This window comes from Trametes versicolor, assembly GCF_000271585.1.
Source record: "Trametes versicolor FP-101664 SS1 unplaced genomic scaffold TRAVEscaffold_6, whole genome shotgun sequence".
In the NCBI taxonomy this organism is placed as follows: Eukaryota; Fungi; Basidiomycota; class Agaricomycetes; order Polyporales; family Polyporaceae; genus Trametes; species Trametes versicolor.
Window position 1 is genome coordinate 215,613 of NW_007360326.1, and position 20,646 is coordinate 236,258.

At 56.2% G+C, this 20,646-nt stretch overlaps 10 protein-coding genes across 10 annotated transcripts; 7 read left to right on the forward strand and 3 right to left on the reverse strand.

Moving 5' to 3' along the window:
* Positions 1-62: 62 nt before the first annotated feature.
* Positions 63-1,836, reverse strand: TRAVEDRAFT_20258 (uncharacterized protein; the record flags this gene model as incomplete). Its single annotated transcript, XM_008039886.1, has 4 exons — positions 63-448; positions 501-1,465; positions 1,507-1,585; positions 1,641-1,836. The coding sequence occupies 4 exons, from the start codon at positions 1,834-1,836 to the stop codon at positions 63-65; spliced, it is 1,626 nt and encodes a 541-aa protein (XP_008038077.1).
* Positions 1,837-2,420: 584 nt separating this feature from the next.
* Positions 2,421-3,634, forward strand: TRAVEDRAFT_47330 (uncharacterized protein; the record flags this gene model as incomplete). Its single annotated transcript, XM_008040101.1, has 9 exons — positions 2,421-2,439; positions 2,509-2,636; positions 2,694-2,789; positions 2,842-2,854; positions 2,944-2,970; positions 3,030-3,090; positions 3,154-3,227; positions 3,293-3,303; positions 3,359-3,634. The coding sequence occupies 9 exons, from the start codon at positions 2,421-2,423 to the stop codon at positions 3,632-3,634; spliced, it is 705 nt and encodes a 234-aa protein (XP_008038292.1).
* A 1,760-nt stretch (positions 3,635-5,394) lies between these two features.
* On the forward strand, positions 5,395-7,377 carry VP3at (manganese peroxidase). Its single transcript, XM_008039971.1, has 12 exons — positions 5,395-5,584; positions 5,638-5,681; positions 5,738-5,783; positions 5,844-5,902; positions 5,958-5,971; positions 6,023-6,143; positions 6,195-6,429; positions 6,484-6,659; positions 6,714-6,751; positions 6,814-7,029; positions 7,097-7,121; positions 7,176-7,377. Exons 1-12 carry the CDS (start codon positions 5,471-5,473, stop codon positions 7,189-7,191), a joined length of 1,104 nt encoding a protein of 367 aa, XP_008038162.1. The 5' UTR covers positions 5,395-5,470; the 3' UTR covers positions 7,192-7,377.
* A 323-nt stretch (positions 7,378-7,700) lies between these two features.
* On the forward strand, positions 7,701-8,974 carry TRAVEDRAFT_37200 (NAD-P-binding protein; the record flags this gene model as incomplete). Its single annotated transcript, XM_008040044.1, has 5 exons — positions 7,701-7,743; positions 7,805-8,004; positions 8,065-8,160; positions 8,209-8,551; positions 8,619-8,974. The coding sequence occupies 5 exons, from the start codon at positions 7,701-7,703 to the stop codon at positions 8,972-8,974; spliced, it is 1,038 nt and encodes a 345-aa protein (XP_008038235.1).
* An 800-nt stretch (positions 8,975-9,774) lies between these two features.
* Positions 9,775-10,064, forward strand: TRAVEDRAFT_81736 (cysteine-rich protein; the record flags this gene model as incomplete). The annotated part of the gene is made up of 2 exons (XM_008040340.1): positions 9,775-9,850; positions 9,922-10,064. Coding segments are annotated over 2 exons (219 nt in total), but the record flags the coding sequence as incomplete, so codon positions are not given.
* Positions 10,065-11,119: 1,055 nt separating this feature from the next.
* TRAVEDRAFT_148218 (uncharacterized protein) lies at positions 11,120-11,697 on the reverse strand (the record flags this gene model as incomplete). Its single annotated transcript, XM_008040341.1, has 2 exons — positions 11,120-11,448; positions 11,502-11,697. The coding sequence occupies one exon, from the start codon at positions 11,695-11,697 to the stop codon at positions 11,503-11,505; it is 195 nt and encodes a 64-aa protein (XP_008038532.1). The 3' UTR covers positions 11,120-11,448; position 11,502.
* Positions 11,698-11,826: 129 nt separating this feature from the next.
* On the forward strand, positions 11,827-14,549 carry TRAVEDRAFT_148221 (squalene synthase). The gene is made up of 5 exons (XM_008040342.1): positions 11,827-12,098; positions 12,402-12,616; positions 12,681-13,290; positions 13,350-13,475; positions 13,527-14,549. The coding sequence occupies exons 1-5, from the start codon at positions 11,868-11,870 to the stop codon at positions 13,836-13,838; spliced, it is 1,494 nt and encodes a 497-aa protein (XP_008038533.1). The 5' UTR covers positions 11,827-11,867; the 3' UTR covers positions 13,839-14,549.
* Positions 14,531-15,597, forward strand: TRAVEDRAFT_124285 (HET-domain-containing protein; the record flags this gene model as incomplete). The annotated part of the gene is made up of 2 exons (XM_008040343.1): positions 14,531-14,611; positions 14,785-15,597. 2 exons carry the CDS (start codon positions 14,531-14,533, stop codon positions 15,595-15,597), a joined length of 894 nt encoding a protein of 297 aa, XP_008038534.1.
* A 658-nt stretch (positions 15,598-16,255) lies between these two features.
* On the forward strand, positions 16,256-17,324 carry TRAVEDRAFT_47335 (uncharacterized protein; the record flags this gene model as incomplete). The annotated part of the gene is made up of 2 exons (XM_008040102.1): positions 16,256-16,936; positions 16,989-17,324. 2 exons carry the CDS (start codon positions 16,256-16,258, stop codon positions 17,322-17,324), a joined length of 1,017 nt encoding a protein of 338 aa, XP_008038293.1.
* A 675-nt stretch (positions 17,325-17,999) lies between these two features.
* Positions 18,000-20,482, reverse strand: TRAVEDRAFT_37202 (RCC1/BLIP-II; the record flags this gene model as incomplete). The annotated part of the gene is made up of 15 exons (XM_008040045.1): positions 18,000-18,019; positions 18,075-18,294; positions 18,348-18,504; positions 18,563-18,647; positions 18,706-18,812; positions 18,863-18,911; positions 18,962-19,082; positions 19,139-19,226; positions 19,281-19,362; positions 19,419-19,523; positions 19,576-19,711; positions 19,764-20,094; positions 20,169-20,225; positions 20,337-20,361; positions 20,422-20,482. 15 exons carry the CDS (start codon positions 20,480-20,482, stop codon positions 18,000-18,002), a joined length of 1,644 nt encoding a protein of 547 aa, XP_008038236.1.
* Positions 20,483-20,646: the final 164 nt, after the last annotated feature.

Sequence of the window (20,646 nt, forward strand, 5' to 3'; positions counted from 1 at the left end):
ATTTCCAAGCGCTACACATCCATGTCGCGAGGTTCTTACATATTATTGGAACCCTTGACACCTCAGTCTGCTTCGCCTGCACCCCCGCCTCTCCTCCTGCGACTCTTAATCGCCTCACGGTGCCGCCGTTTCCACCCAGCCGTGAGCTCGCCCTTGGAGTCCTCCCACCGCTGGCGTATAGCCTCAGGAGTCTCGGTCCGATGGAACCAAGCCCGCCAATTTGTCGGGTCGAGTACACGGCGCATAGACGGAGCGTTGTCAGATGGGAAAAAGAGCGGCTTTGATGGATCGAGTGCTGCGGCGCGCGAGGCGTGTGCGGAGACCGTTGACTGGATCGGACGCAGTGGCTCGGCGACCGTCGCGACGGAGGTAGTCGCGGGGAAGTCAAACGGCACGTCGTCCTCGAGCTCAAGATCCAGATCCAGGTGGCCCAGGAGTGAGAAGGTGGCTGTCAAGAGCTATGAGTTGAGTTTGATGGTACAGAGGTATCAGAGACGTACCGTCTTCCTCGCGAGGCGCGAACAAATCCTTCAATTTTGTCTTCTCCGTCGCCGGTGTCTTCGTGGGAGCGGAGCTGGTCTCCTCTGCAGCGGGAGCATCAACCTGCATAGCACCCTCGTCGCTGTCTGTATCTGTCGCTTCCAAGTCTGCGCCTGTGGCTTCGGTGACGTCAAGCCCAGCACGTCGAAGGTCCTCCTCATCCACATCAGACCCAACACTCTCCTCTCCTCCCCACTCCTCCTTATCGCCAAATAGCGACTGAAGGAGACCGAGCGCTTTGCTAGCTTCCTCTGCAAGATCGCCATCTGGAGCGGCGGAGATTGGTTTGGCTCGGGGTGCACTGCTCGAGGCGGAGGGTGCTTTGAGCTGTGGTAGAACGATGGCAGGAGCAGGGTCGTCCTTGAACAGATCTTCCGGAACCGACTGAGTTTCTTCGTCCCCTTCGCTTTCCTCTTCGCTTTCATCGTCCTCGACAACTGCAATGTCATTCTCGTCGTCGCTTTCGTCCTCGGAGGTCTGATGCTCATCTACGACGGCTCGCTTGGGAAGAATCGTCGCCGCAGCATTCTCCAGGAAGATGCCCTTGAGATGTGTAGAGCCCCATTTCGTCGGGTCGATCGTCCGTCTCCTCGCGCGCGTAGGAGGGACGCGTACTCGCTTCCTGTTCTTCTCCTTGTCCTTGTCCGTCTTCCCTTTACTCGTCTCGGGTTTCGCAACCACGATGGGTTCTGGGAGCGGATGGTCGGGACGCGTGCGGATAGGTCGGATAAGCCGCCCAGTCGCAGTGACGCGCCATCCACCGAGCGTCGGCGCGGTCTCGGGGGTCACGAGCGACATGTCGGAGGCGCATACGCCCTGGACGCCGCGTGGGAGGCGGCGGCGCTTCGCAGGGGGCGCGTTCGCGGCTTCTTCTGCGGCACGCTTGAGTTTTTCTTGCTCCTGAGCGAATCTATCCCGTTTGACCCTTTAGATTCTGTAACAGCATGGAGAGTGGTAGAGTATGACCTTTCGCGAAAGTCGGCTTTTGCTTCACCCAATCGGAGCTTCGCGCCTTTCCACGTAACTCCGCTGAGCAAATTCATGCCTAAGTTGCAAAGGCAGAGGTCAGCTCCTGAAGGCTCGGTCCGAACGCGACGTACATCGAGCCAGTTTTCCCTTCGTAGTCTCCAACGTGGCATACGCAAACTTGCGCGGCTGGCCCAGGTTGTCTACGCCGCCGAAACCATCCATCGCTTTCACTGTGCCGAAGGATCCCAAACGGTCGCTGAGGTCCTTGGAGGTAATGGCCGGTGTGAGCCCAGAGATGTGTATTCGTTTGGTGATTACTTCGTCCATGCCGTTAATTTGAATCAGGCGATAAGAAGGGTATGTTTCGGCCAAGGGTGGGGGGATGAGAGACAACTCAGCAAGGTCACTGCAGAGCGCGTTCGCAGGTCAGGATGAAGGTCCAGGATACGGGCGCCTATTTGGCCAAAGATCGAAAAAGCAAATCTCGATCCACACCGGCAATTACCGACACTCCGCCTCCGAGTGCTTTCGCGCTCCTGCGACTCGTCTTTCACCCCAAAGTCACTATAGCATCTCATCCTTGTCTCATCTCTTGCGCAATGCCCTCTAATGGAAGATGGGAAGACAAGCCTCTCGTACAGAGATATGCGGGGGTGTAGGAAACGCGAGGCTCAGCGCCGTCGCCAAAAGATTTACGCTCGGATTTTTAGAGGACGGCCTGTGGAAACCGACCCTGCTTGAATGCGAGGCCCGCGGTCTTCCAGGGCTCCGGAATCTTCTATGCGGCCCTTACATTTAATGAACGGACACCCCGGTTTTATAGCCATCCGCGTCGCTTGTCTTCAAGAAACTGGCCTTTCTGAACTCGGGTGAGTGTCCGGCGCAACACGATCCCACTAATGAGCCTCCCGATGTCTGGAGATACAGCTGGTAGGACTCAGTGTGAACATCTCCCAGCATCTATAGCCTCTTATTTCTCACGTTCTACCCACTCTGCAGATCCACAAGACGGCATTCCTGCCCCGGAGGCTATAGCGATGTATCTATACGACAATCGGCAGCGCAAACTGTCGTTGCAAACTCAAATGGGGCTGCAAAAGGATAGAGAAGCCTTGACAGACATGATCGTGCGTCTTCTTTGCCACCGCCATTGACAGTATCGTTCACAACATACTCTTCCCCAGCTTGTCGCCCGCAAGGCTGCCTCGACGCATCTAGAGCTTGATAGGCCCAACTTCCGCGAGCAGCGCCCAGAAACATTGGTGACCATTACGGATGAGGTTCGCGATGTCTGCGCCCCTCGCGGAAAGGACACTTACGCTTTACACTAAGGTCTTGAAGGAGTGTACGGAGATACGGAAGTATAGAGACGGGTGGCCCATCAGTAGATATATCCGTATCTATCTGAAGAATCATCACCCTCGGGGACACAAGGGGCGCAGGAATGGGACGCGTTCGAAGGTAAGCTAGGAATCTTACACTCTTACATATCTTCAAAGTGTCTTGTAGGATACTGCCAGACCTTCGACTGCCCGTGCTAGCATTCGACCTGGTCCCGGAAGACATTCAGCAGGCTTCACAGTACCAAGGTCGCTCAAAATTTTACCGCTATGTCGCTAATTCTAATCGTGTAAAGACTTGCAGGGATCCCACCGTTGAACGGCAGCCCGCTGACCCTATGAAAGAAGCCAAGCGTTCAAACTCAAGGACCAGTACGGGTTCGTTTATCAGCGATTCATTCCATTCATTTGCATATTCTTATCTCTATCCCTGACACCTCCAGGAATAGAGCAGGTGTGTCCTGTGTTATGCGGAACGCCTGCGGCACTGTACTGACAAGATCCAACAGACAAGTCCTGGTCGGCCTCTTGCGTCAACTCCTGAAGCATCGGGGGCCATCCCGAGTTTCCTGTACGGTTTGAAGTTTCCCTCTCACGATGCTGAGAAGATAGCGCGTCTGTTGAAGAGCATGGGCGTAGAGGACAAGGAGTTTCTTGAGATACTCGCAACTTTGGAAATGCGAAACCAATGGCTCGATGAGCTTCGTGAGGAGGGGGATCTCACGCCGATACAAGCCCGGCTACTCAAGGAAGGCCTTGACAGACTGGGTCGGGATGCTAAATGATACGGGGTCGAGTCACTGTCGCTGTGTGGGAGATCTCAAAGGACATTTGGCGTTTCTTGTGATAGTACTATCGTGACTGGCGAGTCAGTGCTAGCGCTTCGCCCAGGCCGATAGTCCAGGTCGTTTAACTGTCCAACGTCCATCTATCTGTCATGAATGGCATTCAAAGTTCTATAATAATCTTACCGCTTGCTTCTGTGGGCGGCTTTAAAACCTAGTGGCATTGAAGTGGCGGCGCCGGGATAATTTCGTCGGGCTCAAGGCGAACGATTATGCTGGCGTCTACTAGCGTCAACAAGCGTCAACTCACCCACGTGGCATAATTATCGTCGCTTACAAGCGTCTGAACCTCTTCGTTCCAGCCTTCCATGAAGGTTCTACGACGGCGTGTGTCCTGGTATGCCGACGTCAACGCACTCCTATGTATATGTGAGTTGCAAAAAATACCACTCGGGTTTCCTCCGTGTCCCCTTCGTTGTCGAAAACTAACGCCCATGACGTCTCTCCCCAGAAGATCGCGCCCGCGTGCGGGCCAGTCGGTGACGACGGCTGACCTAGGTTCCAGTTCCGCCGTCGGCACGCAAGAATTACAGTTTATTCTCACATATGCGCTGAAAGGGCTCTAATGCGCCCCTCGCTCTGTCGAAAAAGCCGCCCTCAAGTGTTCGGGAATGTGTCGTAGTGAGAGCGCAGATACTCGATGTGTTGCAGTCGACAGCAACGGTCAGTGGCATATCGTGCAACTCTCACGACGCTATTTGGGCGCATTTTAGCGGTGTGATAAACCCGCGAAACATACTTCGAGAACTGCGGGTCGCGCGTCTTCTTACCGTTGCAATGGTACGTCCGCTCTACCGCCTGGGAACGACGCTATATTTACAGCGCGGTACCGTAGGGCTCGGACATCTTGATGTCTGTGTTCTCCGCAGCAGCCTTATACCGCATTGCATCGCCCGAACTTTATTTGGATTGCCCATGGGTATATTGGCCTGCAGACGGGTTGCCTTTGGCTACGTACAGCCGACCTCATCACGGTGAGTATTGGTTTTGTCCAGCCGGCGATGTAACGGGTGCTGCGTCGCATATCTGAAATACACAGAGTTGAAACGCATTCCCGAATGCTGGATATTTCTCGCAGTACACCGAGCTACTGGGGCGATGGAGGCGTCGTACCTGCACATGGTTGCACGAGCGTTTGGTATCGGTCGGTGACATGTCCGTCGAACGCATTTCGTGGCGCGTTCCTGGTCGAATGACATGTTTTTTTAACGCCTAACTCTACCAGACAGGAACACGACGGGCGACGACACCCCGGCGGGAATCTATCTGCCATTCTGCATATCTCCACCATCCATGCAAGGCATCCTCAATGCACTCTACCACGACTGTCCTCCGGTGCCGCAATGCACAGCTCGCCGACCGAGCGGTACACAAGCGACAAAGAAAGGACAACATATGCATCAATCAGTGCGTTGCCATTGGTTCGGCCAACTATAGCGAGCCGCTAGGCGGCGTAGCTCTCATGCCAGCATCGGCAGTAGCAGCCCTTGTCGCCGCCGCCCTCCGTCGCCGTGTATCATCTGGTGCCTTGTCCATGGGCGCGGACACCATACCAGGAGGCCGGCGGTATGGTATGCTACACACGCTCTGAGACGCGACTCCAACTACGGCGATGGTGCGCCTTGTGCCCATCCGCACAACCGGACCATGACGCCCTCCTGCCATGTATAAGTACCTGGCGTTGTGTGAGGAGGAACTGCACCAAACTCGACTCGAACCAACGACACTTGAGCTTACCCAGCCCATTCACCTCGTTCTCCACCGTCGAGCTTAGCCATGTTCCCCAAGACCCTCCTCTCCTTCGCCATGCTGGCTGCGACAGCCGCTGCGATCCCGTCCGCCAACAAGCGGGCGACTTGCAGCGGTGGTCAGACCACAGCGAACGAGGCGGTGAGTGCAATTTTCTCTGTTAAACACGCTTTCGATGCTCATGCCACATACAGTGCTGTGTATGGTTCGATGTTCTTGACGACATCCAAACCAACCTGTAAGCCTCGTATCGATGTTAACATACAGGTTTCGCTCATCGGGGGCTATTCGCAGGTTCCACGACGGCACTTGTGGCGAGGAAGCCCACGAGGCTTTGCGGGTACATATCCCTCGATGCCTTACAAATACAATCTGATATCGATATCATCTGGTTCTTTAGCTCATCTTCCACGATGCCATTGCCATTTCCCCTGCCTTGACCGCCCAAGGACAGTTCGGGTGCGCTTTATCTCAGTTCATGCTTTTTGATCATGGCGACTAACCCTGATTCCAGTGGCGGAGGTGCAGGTACGTTGAGCGGACACCCATTCTCGGCGTCACAACCTAACTTTCCTACAGATGGTTCGATCATGGCGCACGTCGATGTTGAGGGGGCTTATCACGCCAACAATGGCCTGGACGAGATCATCGAGTCCGAGCGTCCCTTCGCCCTCAAGCACAACGTCTCCTTTGGTGATTTGTGCGTTCTTTATTATCAAGGTCGTATCGCACTCTGACAGCGTGGCTCTAGCATCCAGTTTGCGGGTGCCGTCGGCGCCTCGAATTGCAACGGTGGTCCCCAAATTCCGTTCTTTGCGGGGCGGTCCAACGACTCGCAGCCGGCCCCAGACGGCCTTGTCCCTCTGCCGACCGACGATGTTACGACGATTCTTGACCGCATTGGCGACGCCGGCGGCTTTGTGGCTGTCGAGCTCGTCTGGCTGCTCATCTCGCACACCGTTGCCTCTCAGCACACCATCGACCCCGTGAGTTTCCTTCTGCCACTCGGAGATAGTGCGGGAGGCTGACTGCCGCTGTAGTCCGTTCCTGGCGCGCCGTTCGATTCGACGCCGTCCGATTTCGACGCCCAGTTCTTCGTGGAGACCCTTCTGAACGGCACCGCGCCTACTGGAAGCACCCTGGAGTCTGCTAACGGCGAAGCGCTTTCGCCTATTCCTGGTGAGTTCCGCCTGGCGTCGGACTCTCTCATCGCTAGGTATGTATTTGGTACAATCTGTCTGAAGTATCTGGACACTGAGACGCATCTCAGGGATAGCCGCACGGCCTGCGAGTGGCAGAGGTTGATCAGTGCGTTCTCACATAACGTGTCGCAATCTTTGGCTGACTGACCGCCGTGATCGCATACACAGCCGACCCCGACGACATGGTGGCGAAGTTCGTGCAGACCGTCCAGAAGTTGTCTCTCCTCGGCTTTGACCAAAGCATCCTCACCGACTGCTCTGACGTCATCCCCGCCCCGTCCGGCTCCCCTGCGGCTGGTGTCTTGCCCGCCGGCAAGTCCTTCGACGACATCCAGGCCTCCTGCACTACCTCTGCTTTCCCCACCACCATCGCTACTCTGTCCGGTAAGTCTTTGTTCGTTTACAATGCCGGTTCCTCCGTGTTCTGACATTTCGTCATGCTTCGCTCTAGGCCCGGAGACATCCATTGCTCCCGTGTAAGTGCTGCCAGCGCACCTATCTTGCCGCATTATTAATGTGTCGTTTCGTAGCCCTACTAACTCCTAAATCCGAGGGAGGCACCGAACCGGCTATCTGTGGTTCGACTCATACCGGAGCTGAAGCGGTCATGACGAGGTCACTGGTTCGTGGGTTGAAAGACTTATGGGAGGTTTTGTGGGTATCACATCGGACAATATATATGGTGAATGTATGGGCATAGAGATACGCTTAGGAATGGCACTTCATAAAGCGTTGACATTGACGGCCGTGACGGCGACGCGGGAAGGTTAGAGGAGAGCGTCTAGTGTTTCATGGAGCATCCAGGTACGATAACGTCAAGTCTCCTATGTAACGTGTATGTACTGAATGCTCATCATATCCACGCGCAGCTCAGTGCCGTCAAGTGACCATAGCGGCAGAAGTGGATCTTCCTTGATACGGCGGGTTCTCTGCGGACCGCTTTGTAAGGTTCAAGGGTATAAAAGAGCCCGTTGCGGGCCCGCGAGCACGCCCGTCATCATCCGAGCCGTTCGTTGTGTTTGACCCCCCGAATCAAGCTGAACCACTCTGCAAACATGACCTCTGATAAGACGCCTATCTTCATCACTGGCGCCACTGGTAAGTCACTTTCGACTTGTGCTATTACTCTCAAGATGTTCATAGCAGCCGACCCGGACAGGCTACATCGGGGGCGCTGTCCTCGAGCGCCTCCTCAAGCATCCTAGTGCAAGCACGTTCGATATCACCGCCATCGTGCGTAATGAGGAGAAAGCGAAGATCCTAGAGTCCCAGTTTCCCGTCAAGGTCGTTCGCGGAACTCATCAGGATTTTGACAAGCTTGAGACTCTAGCAGAAGATGCTCATGTCGTATTCCATTGCGTAAGTACTCTCCAAGCTCTAAAACCAATACACCCACAGAGTCTAATCTTCCATCCCTAGGCTGACTCCGACGACGTGCCACTCGCAAAAGCCCTCCTGAGCGGTCTCAGAAAGAGGCACGCGAACACCGGCGACCTTCCCATTCTTATACACACGGTACGTCTGCCCTGTTGTTGCTAGTACGTGTTGTTTACGTTGTACCAGTCCGGCGCAAGCGTCGTGACTGATGATGCGCGGGGCGAATACGCGGCGGGGACCGTCTACTCCGACCTCGACCTCGAGCTGCTCAAGTCGATCCCTGCAACCAACTTGCATCGCAATGTCGACCTCCTTGTTTTGGAGGCAGACACGCAGGGCTACACGCGCTCGCACATCGTGTTCCCATCAACCATCTATGGCATCGCAGAAGGAGCGCTCTTCGATGCGGGCGTATCAAACCGGCATTCCATTCAGATTCCGTACCTCATCAAGGCTGCGCTAGCCCGCAAACAAGCAGGCATGGTCGGCAGGGGCCAGGCTCGCTGGCCCAATGTCCACATCGACGATGGTACGTATCTCCTGATCACCTCAAATCATATACAACCTCACTGACCGGGTTTGTCGCGCACTGACAGTCGCCGATCTGTACATCGTGCTCTTCGACGCCATCGTGAGTGGTACAAGCGGACACGGCTGGGAGGGCTTCTACTTTGGCGAGAACGGCGAGCACAGCTGGTACCAGATCAGCCGCGCTATCGGCGACGCGCTTGTTGCGCTCCGCATCTCGCAGGACCCCGAGCCCACCGCGTTTACCGTCGAGGAACTGGTGAAGTACTGCGGCGGAGAGTCTCTGTCTCGCTATTACAGCGGTTCGAACTCGCGCCTGAAGGGGGATAGGGGGCGTGCGATTGGATGGAAGCCGAAGTTCACGATCGAGGACTTGCTGAAGAGCATCAGGCCAGAGGTGGAGGTACTCGTTCAACAGCAGTAGAAAGAGGCCCAGGCTTAAATAGCTTGAGATATCCTGACGACAGCATAACTGCGTGTACCAGTGCGAGATAAATTCCCATGAGTGCAAGCGGGAGTTAATGAAATTGAATAACGATGTGCGTTCCCGCAATTTTCACGAGTGAGTGGAGGGAAACAAAAAAACCAGTTGATGTCACAAAGCAACATTGAACATACTAAAACACATCAGACGCCGGTCCCTCGCGGCGAACGCGGGGGCGATACTTGAATCACTCCAGTTGCGAAGTCGTGACTGAGCCTGCTGGAATACTTCCCTACGCAGTCCCTCCTCGGTTCCCCTGAGTCATAGCCTGTTCCACACTGTCCATGCCGCATGTTGGCATCACAGTGGCCCGGGTGGTCTGCGCCTTTAGCCGCGCCAGCCTTCCGATGGCCGTTCATTACCCTCTGTGTTACCGTAGGCCTGACATTACCGTAGGTCTGACATCACCGCAGGGACGCTTCTCGACTCACCACCTGAGTGCTACAATAGCGTGCATCGCTGTCACTGCAACATCGTGCTTACTGCCTGCTGCGCCGAAGCCTGCTTTGCCACTGCGTGTAGAAAGGTAGGCACACGAGAAGCTGGTGATCGAGGTAACACGAGGCTCCGGTGCATCCACCAGGCTGCAAAGGTAACTTCCTTGGGTTGTATACGCTGCCGCTGGCAGCTATATAATCCGGGGCTCTTGGACCCACTCAGCTCAGAAGACGTGTTCACTTCCCCGCGACAATCATCTACCACTCAGGGATATCATGCAGTTCTCCTTCATCCTCCTCACACTTGCCGTCGCTTCTGCCTCCGCGGCCCCGCCCAGAACCGGAATACAGAAGCTTGCATATGGAGTCTGTCAAACGGGTAGGCGATCTAGCATGATCAGGGATGCGCTTCAGTACTTGCTCACCAGTACTTGTTCTTCGCCCATCCAGGCTGCAATAATTTCGCCACCATCTGTTACAACAATGCCGGTCGCAAATTCGGCACAGTCACCACCGACGAGAACACGCCTACCGCTATTTTGAACTGCAACGCCGCTCTTGGGATATGCCAGCAAGCGTGTGCGAAAGCGGTATTCGGGAGTACCAAGGCTTGAAGCTTTGAGGTCACAAGGCTGATACTGGTGCACTCGTTTCGATTGACGTACGCGTCCCGCTGACCGAGGGGATTGTGACCAGGTGTCGAGAACCACGCCTTCGCCGTGTATGCGATAGCTGGTTCCTCATACGCCCGAGACTCGCTACCGTTGTCACTATCGTTGTCCAAGACTGGCTCATCCGAGTCGTGTACCGTGTCTACATCACATCAATCATGTTGCATCCTCAATGCTCCATAAGATTGCGTCCGCGTGCGCAAGTGTCAGACCTCATCACAGAAGGCAGACGAACGGCTTCGGCTCTCAGCAAGGCACGCGCGGCGCGAGGGCCACGACGAGATATGCCAACATCTCGACCACCCAGCACCCATACTCTAGAGGCACTGGTAGCTCGAAGATCGCCTACATGCGACAACCCCGAGAGGCAGGCTCACCTGTGACCTGAGCATGGGGCTGGTATCCGCGCCGCTGCGCGAAGGATCGCTGACCTCCGGGACTGCAGCTTCGAAGACCGTCCGCCACGCAAGCTGCTGCCGCCCTTGCCTAGTAACGCCGACGACGGCCTACAAGCCAGAAGACATCAAGCAGACCATCGACTGTTCTCTGGACGTGATGTGCACTGCGCATGCGGCATGCATGTCGTACGGTCCTCGATATCACATTGGCTCTGCTATAGCTCCGCGCGATATATGCCGCTCAGTCCAAGTTTAAAGACTCCCAAAGTCTACGCGGGGCATAGATACCGAGGTAGGGTGAGGAACGTACCTTTCTGTAAGCGACGAAGCGCTTTGGTGAAAAAGCTCGAGTGCTAGCCTTCGTAACCAACATCCGTCCACTGTGCGTTTGCACGCACGGGCCGACGATGCCATATCGCCGATGCAACAACGCTGTTCGCATTTCAGTCGCATACACAACACTTCTCTTCAACGTTTAGATTTTCAAGTCCTCTTGATATATATCTCGCTACCAATATCCCGCCACGGACGCTTGCCAAGCAAGCGTCGCCCTTGTAAACTTCTCTCATGCTGTGAGTCGCGCCCTGTAGAGAATAGTGAGCAATCCTGTCTGCCACGAGGATCCGCACACGCATATTGAAGTGTCAGAGATGCGAAGTGTCATCTATCGTGCCCGAAGGCACTCAGACTGACGTGCAAATAGAAATAATAGAAGACTCATCCTACGAGTTTGACACAGAGAACTGGGCTGACCGTTGAATATGCCCGACGGCATCGTACTACAAGGGCGGGCGGTAGCGCGCTATTCTTGCGCAATCAAGGCGGAGCGGCTGCTGTCGTTGAATATATACAGCGCCCAAGCCCGCGATGGGCTAGGTTTGTTTCAAAGAGCGGCTAGAAGCCCTATGCTAATCACATAGTCTATCAGACATATTGTAGATTCGGTGAATGCATTGCTCACCTCATTGCTCTTCGTTCAGCGCGTCTGCCAGCTTCTGCAGCTGAGCGGATGTGGTGCTCTCGCCGCTGTTCTTGGCGACATTGCGGGCATGGAACTTGTGCAGGAAGTCCTCGACGCGCTTCTGCGCAGCCTCTGGCGAGACCCGCTGGATGTGCAGGGGCTGGATGCGGAGGGGCGGGGTGAGCGCAGCGTCCATGGTGGGAGGAGGCAGAAAATAAAGAAGCGCCGAGAAGTTGCCGAGAAAAGGGCGGGACGCGGGTCACGTGTGGGAGGAGCGGTCGTACCACTCGCCGCCAGCGTCCGCGTCCGCCAGAGAGAGCCCCACATCCTCTCCCCGCCCGTCTACTCTAGCAGAAAACAGTGATAATGGGCGCCGCGTCTCTCCTCACCCTCCTCCTCACCCACCCCTTCGAGTTCCGCACTCTCCTCCAGTACAAGCTCTGGCACGAGCCAAAGCGCGACATCACAGAGCCCTCGGAATTCGCTACGTCGGGATGGGACCGCCCCTCCATGCGGAGATGCTGGGAGTTTCTCGACGAGACCAGCAGAAGCTTCTCTGGCGTCATCAAGGAGCTTGAAGGCGACTTGGCGAGAGTGGTACGTGTCCCAGTTCACCGTCTGTGCGGTTCTGCTTCCTGGTGTGCGAAGGGAAGTCCCGCCGGGGCGTCTGTTCGCACACCTCGCACGTCAGATAGCTCTCGACCGAAGCACACACTCGCTAGGGCCTAGCAGAAGTACCGCAAGAGTTGGGCCAGGCGTCAGAGAGGGGCACCGCTCGATGAGCACCAGTGCATTGCAAGCCCATATCCTGGAAACCAATGTTCGCGTCATGCGCTGGTCATATATTCTCGTGGTATCGGTACGCTGCTTTGGTACATCGACTAACTATCTTCTCAATAGGTGTGCTTATTCTACCTCGTTCTCCGAGGTCTAGACACGATTGAAGATGACATGACGCTCTCTGACGAGAAGAAGCAACCCATCCTTCGGCAATTCCACAAACTCGCCGTGACACCGGGATGGACCTTCACGGAATGCGGCCCCAACGAAAAGGACCGACAAGTCCTTGTAGAATGGACAGTCGTGAGCGAAGAGCTTAATAGGCTAGACCCTCGGTACCACATGTCCCTTCCATTCCTAATTTGCATCTTGCTAACCTCGGGACCTCCGCTTTGGCAGGTATCTCGACATCATTATCGACATCACCGAGAAAATGCAAACCGGCATGGCAGACTATGCACACAGGGCCGCGACAACGGACAAGCTGTACGTCGAGACCATCGACGAGTATAACCTGTACTGCCATTACGTCGCCGGGCTCGTTGGCGAGGGCGTCACGCGCCTCTGGTCCGCGTCGGGCAAGGAGGCAGACTGGCTCGGGGACCAGCTCGAGCTCTCGAACGCGATGGGCACCATGCTCCAGAAGACGAACATCATCCGCGACTTCCGCGAGGACGCAGAGGAGCGCCGCTTCTTTTGGCCGCGCGAGATCTGGGGGCGCGAGGTGTACGGCAAGGCCGCGGGCGGGCGGCCCGCCATCACCGAGCTGCCGCAGCTGTACGAGCCGGGGAACGAGAAGCAGGCGCTGTGGGTGCAGAGCGGGATGATCGTCGACGTGCTCTGCCACGCGTGTGACTCGCTCGACTACCTCCGGCTGCTCACGAAACAGAGCGTGTTCTGCTTCTGCGCAATCCCGCAGACGATGGCGATGGCGACGCTCTCGCTATGCTTCATGAACTACGACATGTTCCAACGGAATATCAAGATCCGCAAGGCTGAGGCAGCATCTGTCAGTGGAACACGCCGTCGCTCCCCTTCGTTCGTGTCACTGACGCTGTATTCGTGCAGCTGATCATGAAGTCAACAAACCCTCGCGACGTCGCGTTTATCTTCCGCGATTACTCCCGGCGCATGCACGCCCGCGCCTCCCCCGAAGACCCCAACTTCATCAAACTCTCTGTAGCCTGCGGCAAGGTACGCGATCCGCCCCTCCCCGTACCTCATGCGCTAATATATCCTTCGTAGATCGAGCAGTGGTGCGAACGGCACTACCCCTCGTTCGTGCGCCTCGACACCGTCGGAGGCCAACCGCGACTGAACCAGTGGGACGCGCGCACGAAGGTCGTCGAGGCGGGCCAGGTGCGCGACCGCGAGCTCGCGCGCGAGAAGCGGATACAGGAGCTCCGCGAGAAGCAGCCGGGTGCACTCACCGCGGACCGCGCCGCGCCTGCCCAGTCGAACGAGGTCATCTTCTACGTTGCGTCCGCCTTCGCGATCGTGCTCTTCGTCGGCCTCGGCTCCGCGTACCTCATCCTGCAGTACTTTGGGCCCGCGTAGTCGTTGGGGTCTTTTGGACTTGGACTGAAAGGGACTCAGTCGTACGTGATGCGGCGCTTGACGGGACGTGACGCCCGTTTTGCTTTTTCTTGCTTTCGTCTGCTCGATACCCGTGAAAATACAGCTTATATAGTGCAACTCACGATCTTTTACGATCTGGATGATATTTAGCAGCGAGGCAATGCAAGATCGATGGTGCTGGGAAGAACGGTCATTGGATGTCGCATGCGATGCTAAATTGCCTTCCAGTGTCAAATGGGCTAATTTGTTCACAACACCTCCAGTTTCCCCAATCCCTGAGGTATTGTGCACCCCGTGTTCGTCGCACCAATGGCATATCGGACAGTCGCAAGCCATACGTGCGCAGTAGCTTCCGTGTCGCAGAAATGCTTCCGTGTTGTGTTCCAATTGCGCTCGCATCGCCTCGCGCTTCTGTCCGCCGGTGGCCTGTACATACCGGCTTCTCTCGAAGTATTCGAAGCTACACCGCAGAACCACATCCAGTGCTCCATTGACTGACTCCGGAAAGTATATGAAGCTCCAAGGGTCGAACACACTCAACATACGTGCGGCCCCTAGGCCAGTCCCCATATGTCAGTGTGACTACTTCTAACGCCTTTATAACTTGTACGTGCTCTCCTTCCCATCGATAAGCTTGTCGGCTGACTGGGACAACGGTTGTTAGGCGACCAATGTGGCTTCTCAACACAACCACGTACCAGCTGCACTTTGTGCAAGATCCCTCGCAAGTGGCATACGCTATCCTGTCGCACGTGTGGGACCTCGCAGGGGAACAGACTTTCCAGGTGCGAGAATACTTCTCCCAGCCGCGTAGCACCCTGTTGACAACAGCTCACGTCGTCCGCAGGACGTCCAAAGCATTCATGCCGCCGCCCGCAGCACATTCCAGACCATCCCCGCAGACGACGACCCCGAGCTGCTCGAGATCGTCCGGAACCGCCTGAGCGTCAAAATCCGGCGCTGCTGCGACTACGCGCGCTCGAAGGGCATTCCATACGCATGGATAGACACATGCTGCATCGACAAGACGAGCAGCGCGGAGCTCTCGGAGGCGATCAACTCCATGTACGACTGGTACTCTCACGTCGAGGTCTGCTACGTCTTCCTCGCCGACGTCTCCGACTCTGAGAGCCCGCACGCGCCCGACCCGCGCTTTCGCTGGAGTATGTGGTACACGCGCGGGTGGACGTTGCAGGAGCTCATCGTGCCCTGGGGCAGCGTGTTCCTGTCGAAGGAATGGCGGATGCTCGGCACCAAGGCTAGCCTCGCAGGGGCCATCGAGGCCATCACAGGCATCGAGCGGGATGTTCTACTGCATGTCCGTCCGCTCCATACCGTCAGCGTCGCGCGACGGATGTCGTGGGCGTCGCGACGACGGACGACGCGGATCGAGGATGAGGCGTATTGTCTTATGGGCATCTTCGGTGTCTGCCTGCCTGTGATCTACGGCGAAGGCACCCAGGCATTCATCAGACTCCAGGAAGAGATCATGCGTCGGATCCCCGACCAGTCGCTCTTTAGCTGGGGGCTCATGCTCCCACTCGACACCAACACGCCGGACAAACCTTTGCCCGCCCTCCGGCGTGTACCTGTAGATGAGCTCCGCGCTTCGAAAGCTGCATATCTCCTTGCCTCGTGCCCTGGGGATTTCCAACACTCTGCAAGGTTCTCACCCATCCCTCTCGACGCCCTCTTCGCAAAATTGGGGCTGATGAACTCTGAACCTGGAAGGCTGTAAGCCGCACAAAGAGAGGTCTTCAGTCTGTGAGAGAACGACTATGATTGCATAGTACTGTACCTGTAAGCCGCACAAAGAGAGGCTACAAGTACTAGTAAGTAAACATGTAAGGAAGCATAGGTGATATGGGACTTACTCTTCAGTCTGTGAGAGAACGACTGAAGAGCAGAGGCCTGCAGAGTCCTCCTTATATACTACTGGGGAGGACGATGAGTAAGCGTATAGGAAGAGGGCATGTGACGTCCAGAGGACGCTGACTGACAGATGAGTAACGCTGAGTAAGGGAGCATAATCGACATAAGGTCAGATAGTCCATGGCTGAGTAATGCGAGCAATCCGGATGCTGTCTAGAATAGTCCGGAACATCGTAGAACGTACCAGAATCATATGGAGGGATGGCAGGATGCCAAGTAAGTACAGAACAAAAGAATGTACGTATATGGTAAGTAGGAAAGTCCATGCTGGCGTATGGTAGACGCACAGCCACTATCACTGCCACTCCCGGTCCGGCACAGCCGTAGACACAGAAGTTCAACAGGGGCTCCTGTCTTCGGCACCGACGGTATGCTTCCCCACGAGCCATGGGATCCAAACAACGCTGCCAGTGTTTACTATTCACTTCCCGGGAAAGGATGGCCCCGTCGAGGTGCAGCTTGCGATGTTGGCGTGCGAGGACTCGGCGGGACGCCTCCCTGCGCTCTTCGTTTCCTCCGCGGGTGCGTCGTGGACGCACTTCACGAGCGGGTTTGACGGCGAGAACGGCTTTTACACAAGCGCCAATGGCATCGTGGTTCTCCTCCCCAGCGGCGCACAACTGGAGTTCTCCCCGGGCCTCGAGATGCGCGGCATCTCGCGGTCCGAATGGATTCGCGCAGCCAGAGCGTCCGCGTTTCCCCACTCCAAACAGTACCCGCGAATCGCATTACTGGACCCATCCGCATTCGAAGGAAGCTTAACGGGTGCGGCGCCCGCGGGGTCTGTGCGCAGTCTTTGCATCCCCTCTCAACGTCTGCAGGCGGGATCGGGCCTCGCCATATACGGACGCCGTCCTGCGTGGATAGGCAAAGGCTTCTCCGGATACTGCGAGATTGTGCTCCCAAGCTGGACGCTGCAGCACTTCCGTGCACTCGGCGTTACGTTAGACGGCTTAAAGATCAAGGACGGCACCAGGTCCAAGGCTGCACGTCTAGCCTACCATATACACCACCACACGCTCAAGCTTCTCCACGCCACCACTCAAACTACTGTGGTGGTCACGGTATTCACCTGCCCCGCGCAAATCCGCGGGCCGCTGCATGTCTCCGTCGGATGGGTCGGGCCGTCATGCCCTGTAGCCGAGGTATGGGTTTCGTTTCTCTCAAATGTGCGATACACTGATTCTATTGCGTCAGGAGACATTCGAGGGGCGTTGCCAGGAGCCACCTCACGTTGCTGACGCAATACCAACGGAGTGCGACGGGCACCACATCAACGCATGGGAAGACGGGAAGAAATGCCATCAGGGACCCGCAGGGCACGTCCCCGCCGTCACGCTGCAGTTCAGTATATGGGACGCGGATGACCTATCTGGCGTCGGCCTGGGATCCGACGTCTGTGGCTACTACGCGCTCGACATCAGTCTCGAGTTTCCTGACGTCGCCAGCGGTGGGAGCAGGTCAAGCAGCCCCAGTGGGCAATCGTGGTCTATGAGCTCAACGTCTCCCTCCACGTTAACATCTGCGACATAGAAGGTCTGTCGCTGCTATGACTTTGAACATACCCCGAGACATGGCTGAGTTTCTGGTTTCAGTAGGGTAACGGTCGATACCGACTCATCATTGGTTGGGGTTTTTGAGATACGCAACAACGTTCCGTCCACATAGTATTTGTAGATTCTTGATCGCACCGCCTGAACACCATCCGAGTCGTGCCGCTCCAGACAATCAAACATGTTTACGTGCTCGTGAAAGGTCGATGGGCAGATACCGCGCACAAGCCGTCACTTGTAAACAAGCTCGTTAGAGAGAGTAAGACCGGAGGGTTTGAGTACGTGTTGATGCTTCCCTGATATTTCTGAGATGAGCGGTGGGAGCTCGCCCATGCATGGTCGTTTTGTTTATCAGTACCCGCGAACTTGCCCAAACCGCTAAGTTCACAATAACGATCGATAGATGCAGCCATTACCGTTGGGTGCTTCGTCGGATGTTATCAAATACAGACATTCATCCGACATAAAGATCTCCAAACCCCTTACTCCTTGCGCGTGGGCACTTGCTGCGACATTTACTCCACAATGATAGAACGCCGGATACACATAAATCACTATCAGAGAATAATATACAAAACGAAGGCGGGAGATAGAGAGGGAACGACGCTAGTTAAAACCCATATGCCAGCGTCGCGCAGGGTCCGTGCGCCCACAGCTACTTCTTGCGCTTTGTAGCTAGAGATAATGACAGTCAACGGCATGAAGCACTTTGAAAGGGTATGCAGCTTACGAGCGGCCTGGGACGAGGCCTTGCGCTTCTGGCCAGCTACGGCGAGTTCCTCGTCAAAATCGGTGGCCTTGCCCTTCTTGCCCTTGGGCAGGATCCGCTTTACGCCGTCAAGACGTACCGGGGCGCCTGGATCGGCCTCGCAGTCCGGACAGAACCATTCCCCGTCGGGAACAGCGTCCAAGGGCGGGCTCAGACATTTGAGATGGAACGGGTAATCGCACTGAGTGGATACATCAGCTCGAGGACGTAGAGTCTATCGCTCGACAGACGAACCTTCTCGCATTCGAGCAGGGGATCATCATCACCGTTATCCGTCTCGCAAACGAAGCAGAAGTCCGGTACGTCAATCTCGGCGGGGTGTCGGGGCAAGTCGGAGTACTTGTCGTTGGGGTGCGCGAGTATGTATGACGTGTTTTGACCGGCCGCGATTCTACGACGCGTACGTAAGTGATGTTTCGCAAAGGTCGAGAATGTGAGCGGGGACGCACTGCAACACATCGATACCTGTCAACGGCTTGTGTTGTAAAGGCTTCGTGGAGCTCTTGGGCTCATTTGGCCCCAATCCAAGCTCGCCTAGAACATCAAGGTCAACGAAGTGTAAACGCGTGCTACGGGGTCTCTTGAGGCCTACCGTTCAGTGCACCTTGACCGAAGGTGATTGTCATCACTCCCTCCTCTTCCTGAGCGATGGCCCAATGCGTAACACCGCCACACGCTGCGTGGACGATTTTGCAACCCCTGAAGCTGTGGTCAGTACAGAGATATAACCAGATTCGCCACGGACATACATAATGTCCTGGATGAGTTTGAAGGTGGAAAAGGGTTGGCCTCCGGATCCTACAACGATGACGTCAGACGAGCTCATGCCCCGGTGAGACAGTTCGCACCGTCACCAGTGTTCTTCCACTTTCCAGCCATATAGTACATGTTCTGCTTGTCAATAACAACTGAATTCGAGGGTCCGGCAGCTATATCAGCTGCCATGGTGAGCTCGTTGGGGCCCGCGAACTGTATGCACGTTGTGAGGAGGAGTGTAAGCAATCATTGACGAGTGTGCGCCATACCTGAGGGATTAACTTGGGAACCAACGCGTCTTGCTGGTTTCCCAGGCCTAGACGACAGTACCCGTTGTATCCCCAGCCGTATACACGCCTGCGTTCAAAGTTAGAAGATTGCACCGCAGACTCTCGTAGTAGATGGGCTTACCCTTCGCTGTCAAGGGCTATCGCATGTTGGGAACCACAGGCAATCTTTACAATCTTCCGCTCCACAAGACCTCTTACGAGGACTGTGCTACCGCTCAGAACGCGCGTCCATATACAGGGAGGATACGGTTGGACTGACTGGGTTCCGTCTCATAGTCAAACGCGGATTTGCCGGCCGACACGATGCGCTCGCCCGCCTGGCCGTTGGCAAGCTGGCCCTTCTCTTCGCTTCCGAAGGCAAATACTACGACGCACGAGTTAGCACCAATCCCCTATTGGAGACGGGGCATGCTCACCTTTCCCGCTCTCCGTGAGAACGACAGAGAAGGTGATACCAGCGGCAGCCTGCACGACCTTTTCCTTCACGCCGCCCAATTTAGGCCCATTCACTAGCTTGAATGTCGATATTTGTGGACAGGCCGGATGCCCGCACTGAATCGCGTTATTGTCGTCCGAATGCACCGACTCTTCATTAACCGCTCACCTGGCCTGCCTGATTCGCCCCCGCACTCCATAGCTGCCCCTCGCTCCCGACCAGTAGCGTGTGACTCTTCCCGCACCCCGCGGTTACCAGGCGGGTGCCCTTCGGCGCGCCAAGGTCCTGCGCGGTCACCCGACGCGGTTCGTTCTCAGAAATCGCGTCGACGTCCGTGAGGCCGAGACAGGACTTGTCATTGCGCCCGAACATCCATGCCGCGCCGTCGACGTCTATGACGATGCAATAGCAGGAGACGCATGAGGTGTGGATGGACGCGGCCTTGATGTTGCTCAGCGAGCGGAGGATGTGGGGCTCGAGGAGATCAGGAGAGGTGTTGCTGTGGGCGCGGCGCGGTGCATGGTTGTTGGTTCAGGTTGAATTCCAGCCACGAGACGAGTGAGAGAAACGCACGCGCTGCCATCCTCTTGTCCCTTCTTCCCTCCCTTGTCCTTCTTGCCCAGGCGTGGCCTGTGAGCGTGGTGAGTGTCTCTGTACCACCCATGCGTCGGCGCGGCGCACGCGGAGCAGCACGCGAGCTAGTCGCGGCCACAACGGCCGATCACGAACTTGAACACTCACCAGTCGGTGCCGCCGCAAATGAGGACTTGAGCGGCCGAAATTGGAGCTCAGCGCAGCTCTGCGGAACAGGAAAGAGCCGGCGTACCTCTGCCCCATGTCTTATCGCTGCGAGAGAGAGGTGCAGGAAGAGTAGAGAGCTTGGACATCGTTGCACCGCCTCAAGGTGTTGACGAACGAGACGAGCCGCGGTGTGACCCGACTCGGACTCGGACGCGCTCTCGCTACCCGCCCAGCCCGGCCTGTCACTGTGAGACTCCCATGCACGCCCCCCTCCATTCCCGCCCACGGAGAGCAACGCGTGCACATCGTG